At 32.8% G+C, this 19,299-nt stretch overlaps 1 protein-coding gene across 1 annotated transcript in view; it reads left to right on the top strand.

The window, feature by feature from the left end:
* LOC105617093 (zinc finger and BTB domain-containing protein 14-like) overlaps nt 1–19,102 on the top strand; it is a 107,876-nt gene extending 88,774 nt beyond the window's left edge. The window contains 3 exon segments of the mRNA XM_012198672.1: nt 15,278–15,298; nt 17,826–18,191; nt 18,664–19,102. Of these exon segments, the coding sequence (XP_012054062.1) occupies nt 15,278–15,298; nt 17,826–18,191; nt 18,664–18,888 (612 nt within the window). The 3' untranslated portion in view covers nt 18,889–19,102.
* The last annotated feature ends 197 nt before the right edge of the window (nt 19,103–19,299 follow it).

Below are 19,299 nucleotides of genomic sequence, written 5' to 3'. Positions count from 1 at the left end.
TATACATTTATAATTCAAAGTATTGTCCATCGCTGGCCACTACTTCCTCCCATCTTTCGGGTAGCGTACGAATCTTGCGTCGAAAAAATTGGTCATCTTTTGAGGCTATCCACGAATCGATCCAATTTTTTACTTCTTCATAATAAGATCGGAAGTGTTGGTCAGCCAGGCCATGTGCTATTGATCGAAACAAGTGATAGTCAGACAGAGAGAGCAACGTCTGGAGAATACGACGGGTAGGGTAGGACTTCCCATTTTAACGTTTCCAAGAATGTTTTGACCACTTTCGCAACATGGGATCGAGCATTGTCATGCTGCAAAATCACTTTATCGTGTCTCTCGTTGTATTGCGACCAATTGTCTTTCAATGCTCGGCTCAAACGCAATTGCGTTCGATACCGATCGCCTGTGATTGTTTCAATCGGTTTTAACAGTTCATAACACTACGCCGAGCTGGTCTCATCAAATACAGAGCATGACCTTGGACGTCAAAATCACTGTTCTTGAAGCGTTGAAACCACTCACGACACGTTCTTTCACTAATAGCGGCCTCACCATAAATATTTGAGAGCATTCGATGAGCCTCAGCCGCAGATTTCTTCATATTGAAGCAAAAAATTAAAACCTCCCGCATATGACGAGAATTTGGCGTAAACTGACATTTTCGAGAATAACTTTATGATGCAGACACAAATCGACTAATGTTTCTATGGGGTTATGTTGACAGATGCCCAAGTTTATTGTATGACGTCTATGATCTATTTATTTCGATCATCACTTACCGCTAAAGCCATCTATAGGAAAACGTCGGAAGCAAAGTTGTACACCTAATACTTACCCCACTCTGGGCAATTGTATCTAAATATTGAAAATTAATTGTCTTTAAATATTGAAAATTAATTGTCTTTAAATATTGAAAATTAATATTTCCTATCAGTAGGTAAATTGTAACTATTTGCCTCACTGTGGGGCATCATACCTGCGTCCAGGATCCCATTATCTGACCAAATCGTAAACTGAGGATATTCCAAAATTGGCTCTATTAAAGTTGTCTGTTAATATTCTTTAAGAGTTCTCACTTATAAATCCTAGACAAAGACAAAGAATCCAGAAGAGGATAGAAATTCTAAAAGGGAATAGGAAATGAGTTATTCAGGATTTAGAGATTTTTGCACACATCCATGTTCACATCCTGGTTTATTATAGTGGGTGATATCTTACTTGCTCTCCCAAAAGATCAGATGAGTTCGACCTTGGAAAAATTTAACTCGTATCATGATAGAATAAAATTTACGGTTGAACAGAATGTGGATGCATAAATTTCTTGGATTAAGTTGAAAACAGAGAATGGATTCATTAAATTTGATATTTATAAAAAATCTTTTAATAACATACCTTCAAGAAAGTATCTAAATTATAAATCAAATCATTAGATCACAAGAGAGGAGTCATATTGAGCAATTAGAATTCTGTTTCTCTTACATCCAGATCATCGAAAAAATATAAAACTAATGATTAAGAATTTACTTAAAAATTGTTAGATGTGATTTTTTCGATTGTTAAAAATAGAATTAAAACATTATTAAGGAGGGATAACTTATATGGGCATGACAAAGTTTACAATAATAAATCCAGGAAAGTCATAGCAAACAAATTTTTTACAATTCCATACATGAGCGGGATATCAGATAAATTAAAAAATGTATCCAAAAAAATGTTGCGGGGTTTGAGGCGTCATTTAAACCAATGAATTGTGGATGTTATAAAAACAGGTATAAATAAACTAGATAAGATGGACCGAAAGGATGTCATATATAAAATAAGCTGACTAAAGTGTGATTTCTCTTGTGTGGGACAGACGAAGAGAAAATTAAAAACGAGAATAAAGAACATATGTCCGATATGAAAAAAAAACATCTCATTCCTGGTCAGTAATGTCGCAGCATAGAATCACGGACATGAGATGGATTGGAGCATATCCAAATTCTAGATTATTCTTTCTACAAAAGATCTATTTCGGAAATAATTTTTATAAAAAACAAATTAATAAGCAGAGCGACACAGAAAAACCAGACGCTTATTTGTCGATAATGAATATTTCTATTCTCTCTTAGAAGAAGGTAGAATCATTTCTACCCTCTCCTGGATTCTTTTTATTTTCTATCTAGGGTATAAGGTATGGTAAGTGAAAACTCTTAAAGAATATTAACAGGTAATTTTAACAGAATCAATTTTGGAATATTCATTCTCAGTTCACGATTTGATCATGATCTTGGATAATGAGATCTTGGATGCAGGTATAAACAATTTCATATAATTTTAACAAAGATTAAAAAGATATTTAATAATTAAACTTTTAAATAAAATAGAATCTGGAAATTTTGCGTCTAACATGAATCGAAGATCTTTAATTTTTATAAAACAATTGAAGATCAAAAATTTGACGTGGATATAACAAAGAAAATTATCTCGTCGAAATAATTTATCATTAATAACGAGCGGTAGCGACCAACAAATTTTTTGTAACATTCGATTTGGATTTATGGTAATCGTTTTTATATATGACTGCGCAACATTTTATGTAAACAACTATTCGATTTTCTATTTTAGATGATACTGTTCGTATACTGAAGAAAACTTGATCTAAGCTGAAACGTTTATTATCTTTATTCGTCAAGAATAAAATATAATTTCAAAATCCTGCGTTAGTGATGTATTCCCTTTTAATTTTGAATAATATTTAAGTTGTTACAGTTATTTTTTTAATTGTCTCAACAGCAAATTTTTATGAATTTTTATATGTGATTCTTATGATCTGGAGCCACAGTAGTGTCTTAGTGTTAAGGCGCGAGACACTATCGTGGCTCCTTTACGCGAGCCGCGCCTATGTTGTGATCGCGACACGCAATTACTACTGGATTAATATTCGATCACCTCTAGCTAATCACTTTTTTAAACGCGTTTACCGACTGCAAAACTGGTATCCGGGAATATGCAGTTCGAAACAAAGTGCATTTATCGCACGATTAAACAAACTTCCGACGAAATTGATCGCTTTCTTCTATCGAAAGCATCGGAACATTCATATGCGTTTAATAACTAGACAAATTGTTAATGCTTTAGGAACAGACGATATCATTGTATCTCTGAATTTACTCATATAAGTTATAATAGAGCGGTTCTAACTCAGATCCTCTTAGGGAAGCGCGGGGTTCTCATAGACTCGAGGAGTATTCGTTGACGCGGGGGAGATCCCCAGTCGGCGGCATCGCTGTTTATATAAACATAGAACCCTGGTCGATTAATTGCATAAACATAATGACATTCCGCTATGCGTTCCGTATTTTTTTCGTCATCCGCCGCCCGCCGCGGTCTGTCTCAAAAATGCATCGATAACAAAAGCTTGCATACATTTACCGCATACACTTATCATCTCCTTCCTTTTATATTTCGTCATCTTACCCGCCGAGTTGATACTCCTGTGTATTTTCTTTTCAAACACAAAAATACTTTATCATCCGTTTTTTAATTAATGATTTAAAGAGAGAATGCTTAATACGGTCGTGACCATCTGTCGCAATACCGTTGAGCGCAAAGGTGCTGGCGGCGCGCGTAACATGACAGCGCTGCGATAATAAGAAAGGAATGAATAATGTCATACACTCAGATATATATAGTTATATATAGTTATATATATAGTTTAAATATGCGTTTACTTTTATATATAACGCAATTTTACAATATATAGCTCTTATTATAGTTCTTACAATATTTATAAGCAGGAACTTAATTTAATTTAATTTAATTAATTTGCTTCCGATTAGCAATAAAATGTACATTTACTTTTCACACTGTTTACAATATTATCTAAAGCATAAACTATTAACTTATACTAACTATTAATTTATATATGATTTTTTCATATAAATTTTGCACAAAAAATCTACAGCATCACATTTATCGATACAATTTTCATCTAAAAGTGTTATAAAATATTTTAATTTTTCATTGACGATATGCTTATACTGGCGGTCCGTCTGAAATTCGACTAATGCAGTAACATTACACGAGCTCTTTCTAAGTTTCGTCCCCTCCATCACATTTCTTCAGGAATGCGTAAAATTGTTTAACTAATACAAGCGAGAGATCAAAAATGCAAGCGCCGATATACGACAGCTTTGTTAATGTAATAAAAGGTTTTTTTAAAGACACTCGACGTATTAATACAACATATTTCACGATGACATCATGAATGCAATTTTGATACATTGCGACGTTGCCAAATTGTATGCATAATGATATAAAATTTAAAGATCGAGATGCATTGCGACGTTGCCAAATAGTGCGCATATGATATATATCCCATCCGTTGTAGTTCTACTCGCCATAGTATTCGTGCTCTCTCTCCTATCCACCGTTTTATACTTATCATAGTATTTGCGCTCTCTTTTCTTCTTGCTCACAATTTTATTAAATAAATATGGTTTGTTTTACATGATTTTATAATGGTATGACTTAGCAATGATTTTAGCAACTAATTATAATAATATTTTTCAATTATAATGATTTTTAATAATGTAATGTAAAATAAATAGATCTGAGCGTTCCTAATTATCAAATCATTATGAACTATTATTGAGTAACTATCGAACACTTATTGTACTACGTCGTACTACTGAACAGCTATCATATTATTAATTAATTCTAAATAACTATAAAGAAAGAAGATTCTTTCCACTCGCGGTAAGGAGAAACATAAATGTGCAGGTTTCAAAGTTACGTGAGCAGATGATGTCATAGAAGAGAGCGAAAAAAATATTTTAGGATTATGGAGGAAACCCAGAAAGAAATAGAGATTAGAATTATAATTTCTTATTATTCAATTTTTATTTTAATAATTTGATTAACTTCTTTGAGGAAAAATTGCACGTCTTCTTATCATATATAATTCTAAATTGCCGAATAGAGGAAAAAAGGACATTGAAAATAATTTTAAAAATTCAGTAATATATTTAAGTATCACATATTATACATTTTTTATAAAACATTAATTTATTTCTTACTTTAAATGTTACGTAGTGTATACAATTTCTGAAGTGAACATTATTAATTCATACTCCATGATTGAAGGTTCATCATAAATTCACGCAATCTTTTTAATGCATCACATTTATTGTTAATACAGTTTTGATGTATAGTCACAAATTATGATATATATTCTCTCGCACACGAATTTATTAAAAAGATATGGTATTCATTTTATGACGCGACTTTTATGATAGATTTTACAATAGAATGATACGAGCACAATTTTAACATTTTATTGTTATAAATCGATCGGAAGCGCTTTCTTCTTAAGTATTATCAAGAAGATATGAAAAGATAAATTTTCAAAGAAGTATGTATATTTCTTAATACAGATTTATTTCTAATATTTAATGCAGCATGTACAATATAATTTAAATCATAGACCACTAGCTGATAATTCTATAAAAGAATTTTTATCATAAATTTTGTGCAAAGTGTTTGCAGCATCGCGTTTACTAGTAATAAAATTTTGTCTTAAAAATGATACAAAATATTTGAATTTTTTACCAATACCGTGCGTAGATTGACTTAGTTTATAATACGCATGATCGACATATTGCTCGAGCTCAAATAAGAAAAATATGGTTAGTTTCATGTACAAGCATGTATCATACAATGATAATTTTATGTTTTTCGTATCACATATTTTAACAAGTTCTATATTCAGATCTTGAATCGGTGATGTTGAATGAGCAGTTGACTTCATTAATCGCTCAATATCTGCATGTTTTTTGATGGACATCTTCCACGTAGCATGAGGCAGAATTATGCAGTTGCCTCGAGTGTCACTGATCACAATTTCTACATGACATAGATCCCACGACGATCCCGATGTCCAAGAACTTATACGCTGTCAATGTCAATACATATCTTCTCATCAATATATGAGATATGTAGTGAAGTTTTGAAGATATATAGGAAGATGTGTTGTAGAAAATAGAAAACTTGTAAAAGACCTTAAAAAAGTACATAACGTATAAAATGTATAATCAAAATTTCATAAAATTTGAAAAACTTACTGCCTCTCACTTACTTTAATATAGATATCATAATTACATTTTATGACATTGAAGTTATATTTTCACAACGTCTATGTGGATGAGCTTCGCTGTATGTTTCATCAGTAACACTATGAATCGTACGAGAACAAGTCAATAAGTTCTTAGAAAATCTGTCAGAGGGCACTCGTAGTGTCATGTTACATTATTTTTTGACAAGTAGCATCTCTCAGCTGATTACTGTCAAATTTTGAGCGGAATTCATTGCATGATTTCATTTCTGAAGACGAACAATCTTTGTATTTTTTGCAAAATGGAAAAAAACGAGTGCACTGATCAAACATGTACATCTTTAATGCCGAAATAAATCAAAGCCGAGTTGGATAATGTTCATAGCACATCTGCACCAGTATTTACGACTGTATACAATTGAATGAATTTAAACATGGTCGAACATTTACATGTGATGCACCTCGTTCGCCAATTGAGGCTGCTATGTCAGAAATCATCGATATGTTTTGACTGATCGACGAGTGAAAGTGTGCTTGTTGAGGCCACAGGCACATCACATGGCACAATGATTTCAATTATACACGAACAATGTGTATGAAGAAGCTATCGGCAAGATGGGTGCCGCGTTTCCTCACCATAAATGCGATCATATGATGATTTCAAAACAATGGACCAGATAAACCAGCTCCGAAAAAGGCGAAGAACTGTAAAATCGACCGAAAAGATGATGGCCACAGTTTTTTGGGATGCACGCGGTATAATTCATATCGATTACCTTCTATCGAAGATAATCGATATGAATTATACCACGAACGATTAATGGCGATTACTATGTAGTCTTCTTGACTTTCAACATTTTAAAGAAAAAAGTGCTCTTCCATCAAGACATTCAGACATGCACGGGTTCACACCTGGTATCGATGGCCAAATTCAACGAATTCCGCTACGAATTGCTTCCCTATCTAATATATTCGCCAGATTAGCCCCCTATTTCCTGTTTTCAGAAGAAATGGTTCGGAGGAAAGAGATTCACTATCAAAGAGCAGCTCATCGCCGAAACAGAGGCTTATTTTGAAGGATTGGACAAATCATTCAGATGGCTTGAAAAAGTTGGAGAATCGTTGGATCAAGTGTATCGAGCTGAAAGGAGACTATGTTAAAAAATAAAAATGAATCGATCAAAAAAAATGTGTTTTACTTAAAAAATGTGTTTGTTTTATTTTCTAAAAATTTATTGACTTGCCTTTGTACAATGACATGTACGAGGAAAATTTAAATTTACGTAATCAAACTTCGAATCACACATCTTGGAATATTTATATATCTGCTACGTCTATACCATATATTACTGCAAGTAAACACGTTTCGAAATCCAAGTTCTTTATAATGCGACTGAAATGCATCATCGATGAGCAATATTTTTTATTAATTTCATACAGAATAAGATAAACGTATAATTCTTGTTTAACGTTTAAAGTACAATATCTTCACTGACATTTTTTGATGCGATGATTGCGGTAACTATTCACTGAGTGGTTAATATATTATAGCTCTCCTTCGTTCATGCTTTCTATTTCATTATTTTTATTATATATTATACAATATAATTTATTTTTTTATTTTTTTATTTTTTATTTTTTTTATTTATTTATTTTTTTCTTTCGGATGTATTCAATGTGGAATTTTACAAATATGTATCTTTATAAATATGTGAGTTAATTTTCAATATAATGCCATCAAGTCTACACTAAACTATGCAATGACATATATATAAGAATGCTTTGACGATATCGAATCTTCAAAAAATAATGTGACATGACACTGCGAGTGCCCTCTGACAGATTTTCTAAGAACTTATTAATTTGCTCTCGTACGATTCATAGTGTTACTGATGGAACATACAGCGAAGCTCATCCACATAGACGTTGTGAAAATATAACTTCAATGTCATAAAATGTAATTATGATATCTATATTAAACTAAGTGAGGCAGTAAATTTATTCAAATTTTATAAAATTTTGATTATACATTTTATATGTTATGTACTTTTTTAAGGTCTTTTACAAGTTTTCTATTTTCTACAGCACATCTTCCTGTACATCTTCGAAACTTCACTACATACCTGATATCTTGATGAGAAGATATGTATTGACATTGACAGCGTATAAATTCTTGGACATCGGGATCGTCGTGGAATCTACGTTATGTAGAAATTGCGATCAGCGACACTCGAGACAACTGCATAATCCTGTCTCATGCTACGTGGAAGATGTCCATCGAGGAACATGCAGATATTGAGTGATTAATGCAGTGAACTGCCCCATCACCGATTCAAGATCTAAATATAGAACTTGTTAAACTTGTTAAAGTATGTGATACGAAAAACATAAAATTGTCATTATATGATACATGCTTGTACATGAAACTAATCATACTTTTCTTATTTGAGCTCGAGCAATGTGTTGAGCATGCGTATTATAAACTAAGTCAATCTACGCATGGTGTTAGTAAAAAATTCAAATATTTTGTATCATTTTTAAGACAAAATTGTATTACTAATAAACGCGATGCTGCAAACACTTTGCACAAAATTTATGATAAAAATTCTTTTATAGAATTATCAGCTAGTGGTCTATGATTTAAATTATATTGTACATGGTGCATTAAACATTAGATAAATAAATCTGTATTAAGAAATATACATATTTCTTTGAAAATTTATCTTTTCATATCTTCTTGATAATACTTAAGAAGAAAGCGCTTCCGATCGATTTATAACAATAAAATATTAAAATTGTGCTCGTATCATTCTATTGTAAAATCGCATCATAAAAGTCGCGTCATAAAATGAATACCATATCTTTTTAATAAATTCGCGTACGAGAGAATATATATCAATAATTTGTGACTATACATCAAAACTGTATTAACAATAAATGTGATGCATTAAAAAGATTGCGTGAAGTTTATGATGAACCTTCAATCATGGAGTATGAATTAGTAATGTTTACTTCAGAAATTGTATACACTACGTAACATTTAAAGTAAGAAATAAATTAATGTTTTAAAAAATATATAATATGTGATACTTAAATATATTACTGAATTTTTAAAATTATTTTCAATCTCCTTTTTTCCTGCCTCTCTCTTCGGCGGTTTAGAATTATATATGATAAGAAGGCGTGCAATTTTTCCTCAAAGAAGTTAATCAAATTATTAAAATAAAAATTGAATAATAAGGAATTATAATTCTAATCTCTATTTCTTTCTGGGTATCCTCCATAATCTTAAAATATTTTTTTCGCTCTCTTCTATGACATCATCTGCTCGTCACGTAACTTTGAAACCTGCATATTCCTGTTTCTCCTTATCGCGAGTGGAAAGAATCTTCTTTCTTTATAGTTATTTAAAATTAATTAATAATATGATAGCTGTTCAGTAGTACGACGTAGTACAATAAGTGTTCGATAGTTACTCAATAATAGTTCATAATGATTTGATAATTAGGAACGCTCAGATCTATTTATTTTACATTACATTATTAAAAATCATTATAATTGAAAAATATTATTATAATTAGTTGCTAAAATCATTGCTAAGTCATACCATTATAAAATCATGTAAAACAAACCATATTTATTTAATAAAATTGTGAGCAAGAAGAAAAGAGAGCGTGGGAAAGAATAACGAGAAGAAAAGAGAGCGCAAATACTATGATAAGTATAAAACGGTGGATAGGAGAGAGAGCACGAATACTATGGCGAGTAGAACTACAACGGGTGGGACCTATATCATTATGTGCACTATTTGGCAACGTCGCAATGCATCTCGATCTTTAAATTTTATATAACTCATTATGCATACAATTTAGCAACGTCGCAATGTATCAAATTGCATTCATGATGTCATCGCGAAATACGTCGAGTATCCTTAAAAAAAACCTTTTATTACATTAACAAAGCTGTCGTATCGGCGCTTGTATTTTTGATCTCTTGCTTGTGTTGGTTAAACAATTCCAGCATTCCTGAAGAAATGTGATGGAGGGGACGAAACTTAGAAAGACCTTGTGCAATGTTACTGCATCAATCGGATTTCAGACGGATCGCCAGTATAAGCATATCGTCATTGAAAAATTAAAATATTTTGTAACACTTTTAAATGAAAATTGTATCATCGATAAATGTAATGCTGTAGATTTTGTGTGCAAAATTTATAATAAAAAATCATATATAAATTAATAATTAGTATAAGTTAATAGTTTATGCTTTAGATAATATTGGAAAGAATGTGAAAAGTAAATGTACATTTTATTGCTAATCGGAAGCAAATTCGATTTAAAATTAATTAAATTAAATTAAATTAAGTTCCTGCTTATAAATATTGTAAGAATTATAATAAGAGCTATATATTGTAAAATTATATATAAAAGTAAACGCATATTTAAACTATATATCTGAGTGTGACATTATTCATTCCTTTCTTATCGCAGCGCTGTCATATTACGCGCGCCGCCAACATCTTCGCGCTCAACGGTATTGAGATGGTCACAACCGTATAAGCGTTCTCTCTATTTAAATCATTAATTAAAAAACGGATGATAAAGTATTTTTGTGTTCGAAAAGAAAATACAGGAGCATCAACTCAGTGGGTAAGATGACGAAATATAAAAGGAGATGATAAATATATGCGATAAATGTATGCAAGCTTTTGTTACCGATGCATCTTTGGGATGGATGATGGCGGGCGGCGGCGGCAGATGACGAAAAAAATACGGAACGCATAGCGGAATGTCATCATGTTTATGTAATCAATCGACTGGGGTTCTATATTTCTATAAATAGTGACGCCGCCGACCGGGCAGCTTCCCTGCGCTGCTTTCTTCCCCGCTCTAACGAGAACCTCCTGCGCCCCGCGCCCCCCTCAGAGAACTTGAGTTAGAATTGCTCTATTACATCTACTCGTATATGCTCGGTAGTCTGGCCATAACAGATCTATGCAATATTTTCACTCTTGCAGCAATACAATTTTTTTATATATTCCTACTCTTTGGAAATTAAACTGTACAGATCGTCCATGAAAAGAAATTTTAATTACTGATCGATTTCGTTCTATGTAGCTTTATAAATAGTTTCGCTCGCGATATCGTTTTCAGTATTTTGTGGAAGGAGAAAATATGCGATTCATGCGTCAGTCGATCAAAGTATCGAATCTCAACGGCGAAGTACAAACTGACGCGAAAGCATGGCAACATGCTACGTTGCCATGTTTTCGCCTTTATACGCGCTGTCGTTTATGGACATAAATTAAACTTCGGCAAGATGAACATGCTGATAAGCCTGTTGAAAAGTCCACACAGTGTACGATTCGAAAACGTGTATACTATATATAACTGTACTCGAAATCGCTACAACAGCCGAAATGTCGGTATCTGACTAATTTACTAGTTTTAACCGAGGAAATCGGCTATTTTACGTTCTCCAGTAACAGCAACGCTTATTTCACCGGGCGAGGCGCTTCCGAATTTCCATTTTCTTTATCTTTGATGACGTGGCATGATTAAGTAGGACGTGATAAGACTTTGTAATGAGTCAACACGCTGACATCGACTGCTTCTATCTCTATCAAACGTACGCAATGATACCAAAGTATCTTATATGCGACAATGTCAATCTGTTGGTCTTGTTCAAACATAATGATATCAATCTGAAGCGCGTATACAATGATCACGTAAATACTGATATGTCTTATGAAGATTTCGATTTGTGTCATAAATGTTGATAGCAAAAATATAAATATAAATTAAAAAATATAAATTTCTAGTGATTGACAAGGACAGTGCGCTTACTGATGAGCGATACAGAAAAGAATTTAACGATTTTGTATCATGAAATTGTATCAGTTGCTATCGATATGTTAATGTGGACAGCAGTAACATAGATCGTGAAAGGATAGTTAAGGAGATTGCGAAAAGTGATTCGCAAAAAATACCGCACTTTGAAAACTGGCAAAATGGAGGAAGATGTCGCATTAGAGAGATACTTTAAACCTATTATCGAACTGTTGAAACAGATTGTCGAAAATACTGTTGACTCCTCCAAGGATCCTACCATAACTGAAATATTCTTTTTAGAAGAAAACGAAACCAAAATCCAAAAAAAAACGACCAAGTGCTTTGTATGACAAATATACAGACTTCCACGCTTGTGAACTCAATGTTGAGTCGATCGAAAACTGTACCATCATTTTGAATGTCTGAAGTAACAAATAGCCGCGGAATTTATCGTATTCTCTCTATCGAAAAAATATTTGAAATCGCTGATGAATTACTCGTAACATTCATTTGACATGCTTCAAATATCTGAGGCAAGAAAAGCTGCACGTAAACTATGTTCCGCTGGGACAAAAATATCTGAAAGCTGTCTTGAGCGGTAAGAAAGCTGTCAATTTAGATGTCGTGATGGAGTTTATTTTAGCGATGAGGGAACGATGCTCGGTGACAAACGTATCATCTTGCATAAGCGGTGATATAATTATAGATGGGAAAAAATATTCATTGAAACAATCCCATCGAACTTGTGAATCGTCTACGATGGTTGGAGTCCTCGCGCCAGGCCGGTCACAGTGGTCACGACAATGAGATTCGATCAGAAGCTCAAGGAGCTTTAGAAGCCAATCTGACTTCGTGATTATAAATTAACCTTGTTCTATACACGTCGTTCAGTCAACATTGATTCCGATTATATAATAAGTTTGAATTATCGCTTGGACCGAATTGCACTATCAGAAATTGCGCGATAACGCTCTTTACAAAGTCGCAGCTTTGATGCAAAGTCACACAAGATTCGATAATTAGTGCCTCCAGTGGATGATGCTGACGCAGCAAATAAACGATACGTGCAGCAAAGTATTAGACTAAGAATATATAAACCAAGATTTGGAAGATAGCCTGGACAAAATAGAAAGGAAGATTACAGCTTTCCAAAATAATATGTAGATTATGCGAAACGAATTTGAAAAGACGATTCGAGAAGTGCATCGTGCTGAATATTTATTCACAATATCCGAAAAAAGGCTGCTAATTGATGATTTGCACGCTCCGGCGAGAAGAAAGTTTCTGCGAAGACGCAGCATAGTACACGGATACGATGACCTGTGTCGAGATTCTTATACGTGATTCAATTGAAGTTGCCACTACTTTCTCACCGTTATTGACGTGCTAAGTAAGCACGCATGTGCCGCTCAAAGAGCAGAAACGAGATGGCGAAGGCGCAAAGATAATTCGAAACGACGGAAGATATCCGAAAAATTTGCAGACTGATAGAGGAAAGGAATTTTACAACTCGAATGTGCAGAAACTCTTGATAAGCACAACATCAATCATTATTCTACATATTTCTTAATGAAGGCATCAATTGAACGAAGGTATACCGTACGTTGAAAAATACAAACATATGGAATATATGGAAATAGTTTACTCACAATGGAAACTATAAATTGATCGACATGCTGCCGCGTCTCGTATCAAAGTATAACGCGCGCAAGCATCGAATTATCGGTATAATTACGTCAATGTTATCCGACAATCGCCAGGTTTCTTAATACGGTTTACAATCGTAAAGATCGCCACACCTGCGCGATACAAAGTGGGTGACTCAATACGCGTGAACAAATTCAAGACAGTTATTAAAAAAAGTTACACGCTGAATTGGACCACGAAGGTGTTTAAAATTATTGAAGTGCAGCAAACTAATCGAGTGACATATCTATTGGAAGATTCTCGTGGAGATCCGATTGCCGGAAAATTCTACGAATACGAACTGCACTACGTTATTAATTCCGACGTGTAAATCGTTGAAAAAGTATTGCGCAAAAGGAGGAATAAGGTTTACGTGAAATGGTTGGGATTTGGACACAATTCACATAATTCGTGGATACGTATAAAGACACCGTGTTATAAAAACTGTATTTATTAAACTGTATTTACTAAAAAAAATAATAAATACGTATTAAACGTATAATATTATATTATAAATATTACAAGTAAATATTATATCATATACATATTATATTACACAAATCTCTAGACATTGGTAGTGTCTTGGCGTTAAGCATAGTGCGAGACATGAATGTGCCTCTTTTACGCGAACCAGCGAGTTGCATCAAATCGAAGTTATCGGATCTCAAAAATGGCTGCTTTGATGGCGATTTTAAGTACTTAATCGATAGTTTACACTCGGATCGTATTATATGTGCTTTTATTTTTTCTCTACGTGCCCTACAAGCGGAGATATCGCGACGCAAGATCCTAACTGCCACTTTTCAGATTAAGGTACTTCGCCATTATCGTCTACCGCATTCCACATATTCATTTCATGTCCTTCTTTACGCAAGAAACACTAGTGATATATATGATTAGCGAGCGCTGTGATCTGGAGGCACGATAGTGTCTCGGCACGGCGTCTGCACTACAATAGTGACTTAGTCGATTTTTTCAAAACAACAGGATTGATAAAGTCGGTAATAATAAAACACGCTGGTAATTGCTAAAAACTAGGAAATGATAACGAAAAAATGAGTGTGTTTTGTAATATTATTTTTAAATGCAATTGCGAGAGAAGACATGAGTAAATGTTTTGGATTCTACTAAGATTGAACTCGAGACTTCTGGCATGATAGACCAAGACAGTACGCTGTCTTTCAACGCTCGCGTTCTATTTCTATCTTCTGTATAAATATTTAATATTTATAGCATACATATTATGATTTACATAAAAAAATTTTTTGCATATCCGGTATCCGATTATCAAATTATTACACAGTACAACATACATTCCCTTCCGTGAAAAAATCAAAGAGATTCTAAAAGATGTAAAAAAAAATTCCTGTGTCTAAATCAAGTTATTAACGTTTTTTATGCAGCGTTTTTTATCACATTTGCTTTATATTGGCTTTTTACAATTATTTTAAATTATATAATAATTTTTAAAAATAAATTATTGACGTTTTTGAAATTATGCGATGAGTCCAAATACAAAAAAAACAACTGAGAATTATTTTTTTCATATATTTTAAAATTTTTATATATTAATAATAATACAATTATAATTATAATTATTATAAGAATCTTGGTCATTTGATTTGCCGTTTGTATGATTCCGATTGTATATCACGAATAATAGACCAACAATATTCAAGCATGAGTCTGATGTCTTTTCCTTTGACACGTTTTCCAATGATCGCAATGTCTTGGTGAAAACATTCACCATGTTCATCACTGAATTAACCCAAATTTTGTGGAAAAAAATCCAAATGATTGTAAAGAAAGTGTATTTTGAGCGACTTATTAACTTTCATTGCATGAAAAGCCGAAATCATTTCAGCAATAATTTTTTTGTAATTGTTAACTTTTTTATTGCTTAGAAAATGTTCGATGATGACTACCAAATCATGCTCGTTTTTCCACTGTATTCAACAATTTATGGAAGTCTTCATTTTTTATCAATTTTGATATATCTGGACCATTAAATACACCTGAATAAGAATTTAAATTAACCAAATAAATGAAATGATAGAAGCAATGTTAAAATCAATTTATCTGCTTCGATTTTTGATATTGACAATTTTGGAAATATTGTTGGAAATATTTGCAATAACTGAAAAGCTTTGCCAGAAGGATCAATTTCGAACAAAATTACGAGTGAGAGTTTAATGTAAAGCGAGAGTTTAATGTGAAGCGGCAGCAAAATCATTTTTCTTGAATCAATCAAGTACATGATCGATCCAACTTAACTGATCCAATTGGAAGTTTGTGCGTAAATTGCTTATGAAATTAGGGTAAAGTAGATCTATCTTATGATCTTCCCAAACACACAGAAAACATTGATGTTTGGAATATCCTTTTTACAAACCAGTCAGCAATCCCACAACTTTTAGGTCGTAACAAATTCTTTATTCATGCTAACGGTAATTGATCAATTGTAGTATTAACTTCATATTTTTATAATTTTCCAGTATTTGTAGCGTAAGCAATTGGAACGGATGGATATTTCTTTTCAATATGAAGTAAGACTATCTTCAAATTAGTCACTGACGAATCAATAAAGAGTCGCCTTTTCTGTGGATCATGAGGATAACCGATCTCTCTGAACAATGCATCAACATCATTGCAAGTTCTTTTTAAAATTTTCGTGTAAATAGAAATATTTGTCGAATTTAATTGTGATGTCGCGTTTATGTCTCCTTATTTTAAAGTAAATTTTTAAACTAAATTCCATTGCTTCAGATGCGACTATTTCTACTGTACCTTTTGATAAATTGGCGTCACGAACAATGTCGTTGAAGTTCGTTTGTGTCATAAAATGCGGCACTTTATAACTCAATTTACTTGATGTTGCAATAAATTCGGATTCGAGCTCAGAAAATATGTCACTTGAAATAGTAAGTGATGATTTTGATTGTTTTTTTCTCTAGTATGTCTTCTGAAGGCGCAGTCGGATATTCTGCAGAACGTACTCGTGCCGGAATTACGGATTCTATATCGGCGTAATTAATTTTTTTCAAGGATACTGATATTATCTGAAACCAGAAATTTTCAATTTTGTTGCGCAAAAATAGCATAATTCAAGTACATGTTCAGTATGTTATAGCCAAGCAAATTGTCGGTTTTAATGGGATTTATTTTCCCATCCGAACAAACAATGATAACAATAATCTCACACAACTTCTGGCACATACCACAAATTCGGTACGTACGTCACATAGAAATAGATTTCAAATGTCGCCATAATATTTTTTGTTATATTTTACATATGGCTTGGAAATGCAAATAAACCACACACATAACAATAATTATTTCGATTTGGACTGCATTATTGTTTATTTTAATATTTTCTTTACTTTCAATTTCGTTTTAAATGTACAGTTTGAAATTTCATCAACAAATCCGCAGTCGCGAACTCTTCGAATTGAGCAAGAATAGGGAATGAGTTGGATTAAGTAATTGCTGGTTATTTACGTCGCTTTGTTTAAATCGTGACAATTTCGAAATAAGTCAGTACCGAGACACGGGTATGCTTTTCTAACATCTACTTTCAGAATCTCTTTAAATGTTTCATGGGAGGAAATCTGTATTATAAAAAAACATTTGATGATAAAAAATGTTGATGATAAAATAACGACTTGATCTGGTAAAACATCGAGAGACGTATTTTTTTTACATCTACTTTCAGAATCTCTTTGATTTTTTTCATGGGAGGAAAAAAATCGTTTTTTGTCGTACTGTGTTATCTATGTGGCGCGCGCGCGCTATATCTTTGGAGATATAATATCATATATTAACATCAGTTAATTTCAACATGAATTCAACATTTTTCATGTTGAGTTTTTCATTTGATTCTTTTGATATAATTTTTCAGAATTTTTATGTAACTTTTAGAATGTCTCAGAATTTCTATATAATTTTGTAACTATTAAAATATTTCTTTGATTTGCTACGACTTAGAACATCTTTTACAAATAATTTAAAAATTTCTAAGATTTCTTATTCTAATTTCTAAAAAACTTTTAAAATCTGAAAAAGTTTCAAGTTTTTTTTTAAATCTTTTAAATGTTAAATTTGATAAATTCTTAAAAATATTATCAGATATTTTGAAAATTTTTTTGATCAAAGTTTCGATTTATAATCGCTCTCGCAGAGCTTTTGAAACGATTTTGTTTATTAATTTACAGGAAACTTCAAAAAGTCCAGACGGATTGCTTAAGATAGGAGTAAAGAGGAAATTCGAGATTATAAAAAGAACAGGAGGAAACGAAGGAAGAGAAACAAGGATGCTTAGCAAATCCGAAAGAGCACAACATAAACCTTTCTCCTGCGATCTTTGTACTTTGGCTTTTACGAGAGCATCGCACTTGGCAAGGCATAGAAGAGTGCATACTGGCGAAAGACCCTTTGCTTGCAGTATTTGTCCACGAATGTTCGCTAGGCAAGATAAGTTGAAACAACATTTGGATTCGCATCTGCAATGGCCGAAGAAGAAGGGCGGACAAACAATATCTTCATCACCGACGAAAGGCAAACGCGGCAGGCCACGTAAGGTAGCGGCAGAGAAATTTGAGAATTTAAAATTGCAACCCATCATATAAGAATGTTTATCTGTATTGTACTTACAGTTAGCATTATCTTAGGAAACAAACTGATATTATTTGCCATTATTTTGACATTAAAATGACAAGAAATCAATGTCAGTTTATTTGCTGACGAAATTTGCTACTTACATTTGTAAACGCCTAGAAAAGTTATAGAGTCGATCAGAATTCGAATTCGAGATACTTCATTCTTATTCTTAGTACTTCGTGTTATTTATCTCATGACTGCTTCACTGTTCATAATTATTCTGATCTCCTATCAATACCTAACCTACTTTATAGCCTCGTATTCTTACATATTTGTTTCTCATACTTCTTTAAATATAATATAATATTTTCTTGCGCTCTTTCGTGACGGACTGTATGTAGCTGAGCATCTTTCTAATAGCCTAATCATATCAGCCATTTGTATATGTTTCAGGTTAATTTGGAGCAATCTGCGATGGAAGAAATTTTAAAATTTGGCGAGTTTAGCTCTCTATTGAACAAGTCCCATTCCGCAAATTCAACGAATAATAGTGAAAACTCCGGGAATATTGGAGACGATGGCAAGAGGAAAGAAGTGCATCGAGATGAGGATGACTCGTCCCACAGGGAAAAAGATAACCGTGGTTGCCAAGTTGAAAATGGTCAGGACATTGTTTAATAGAATCTTCAGTTGGAATTTGGATTTAAGTATCTGTAAACTTATTTTTCTATGTTCAAACAATCGCAAAACGCGATCAATGTAACATAGAAGAAAAAACTTATCGAGCTTCTTTGAAAAGTCGTGATATCTTTTTCCCGAGTCTATTTCAAGTTCAATAGGGCTTATAAAATGTCATCCCGTTCCGATTGAATATATTCGTATATGCAAAGTACGTAGCGAACTATTGTATTTAACATAAGTACCTGAATCAACTACTAATGTTACTATCAAAGCGCACGAGCCTCTAAAGAAACTAACATGAATGAGAGTCGAAGCAAAAGTCGATTATCGTCAACTGGATGCATCGATGTAAATTATATCGAAAGATAAGATTAATATAAAGGGATATCTACACACACACACACACAC

This window comes from Atta cephalotes, assembly GCF_000143395.1.
Source record: "Atta cephalotes unplaced genomic scaffold scaffold00011, whole genome shotgun sequence".
Lineage (NCBI taxonomy): Eukaryota > Metazoa > Arthropoda > Insecta > Hymenoptera > Formicidae > Atta > Atta cephalotes.
Note: the sequence above shows the minus strand (reverse complement) of the source record. Positions and strands in the feature narration are given on the sequence as shown.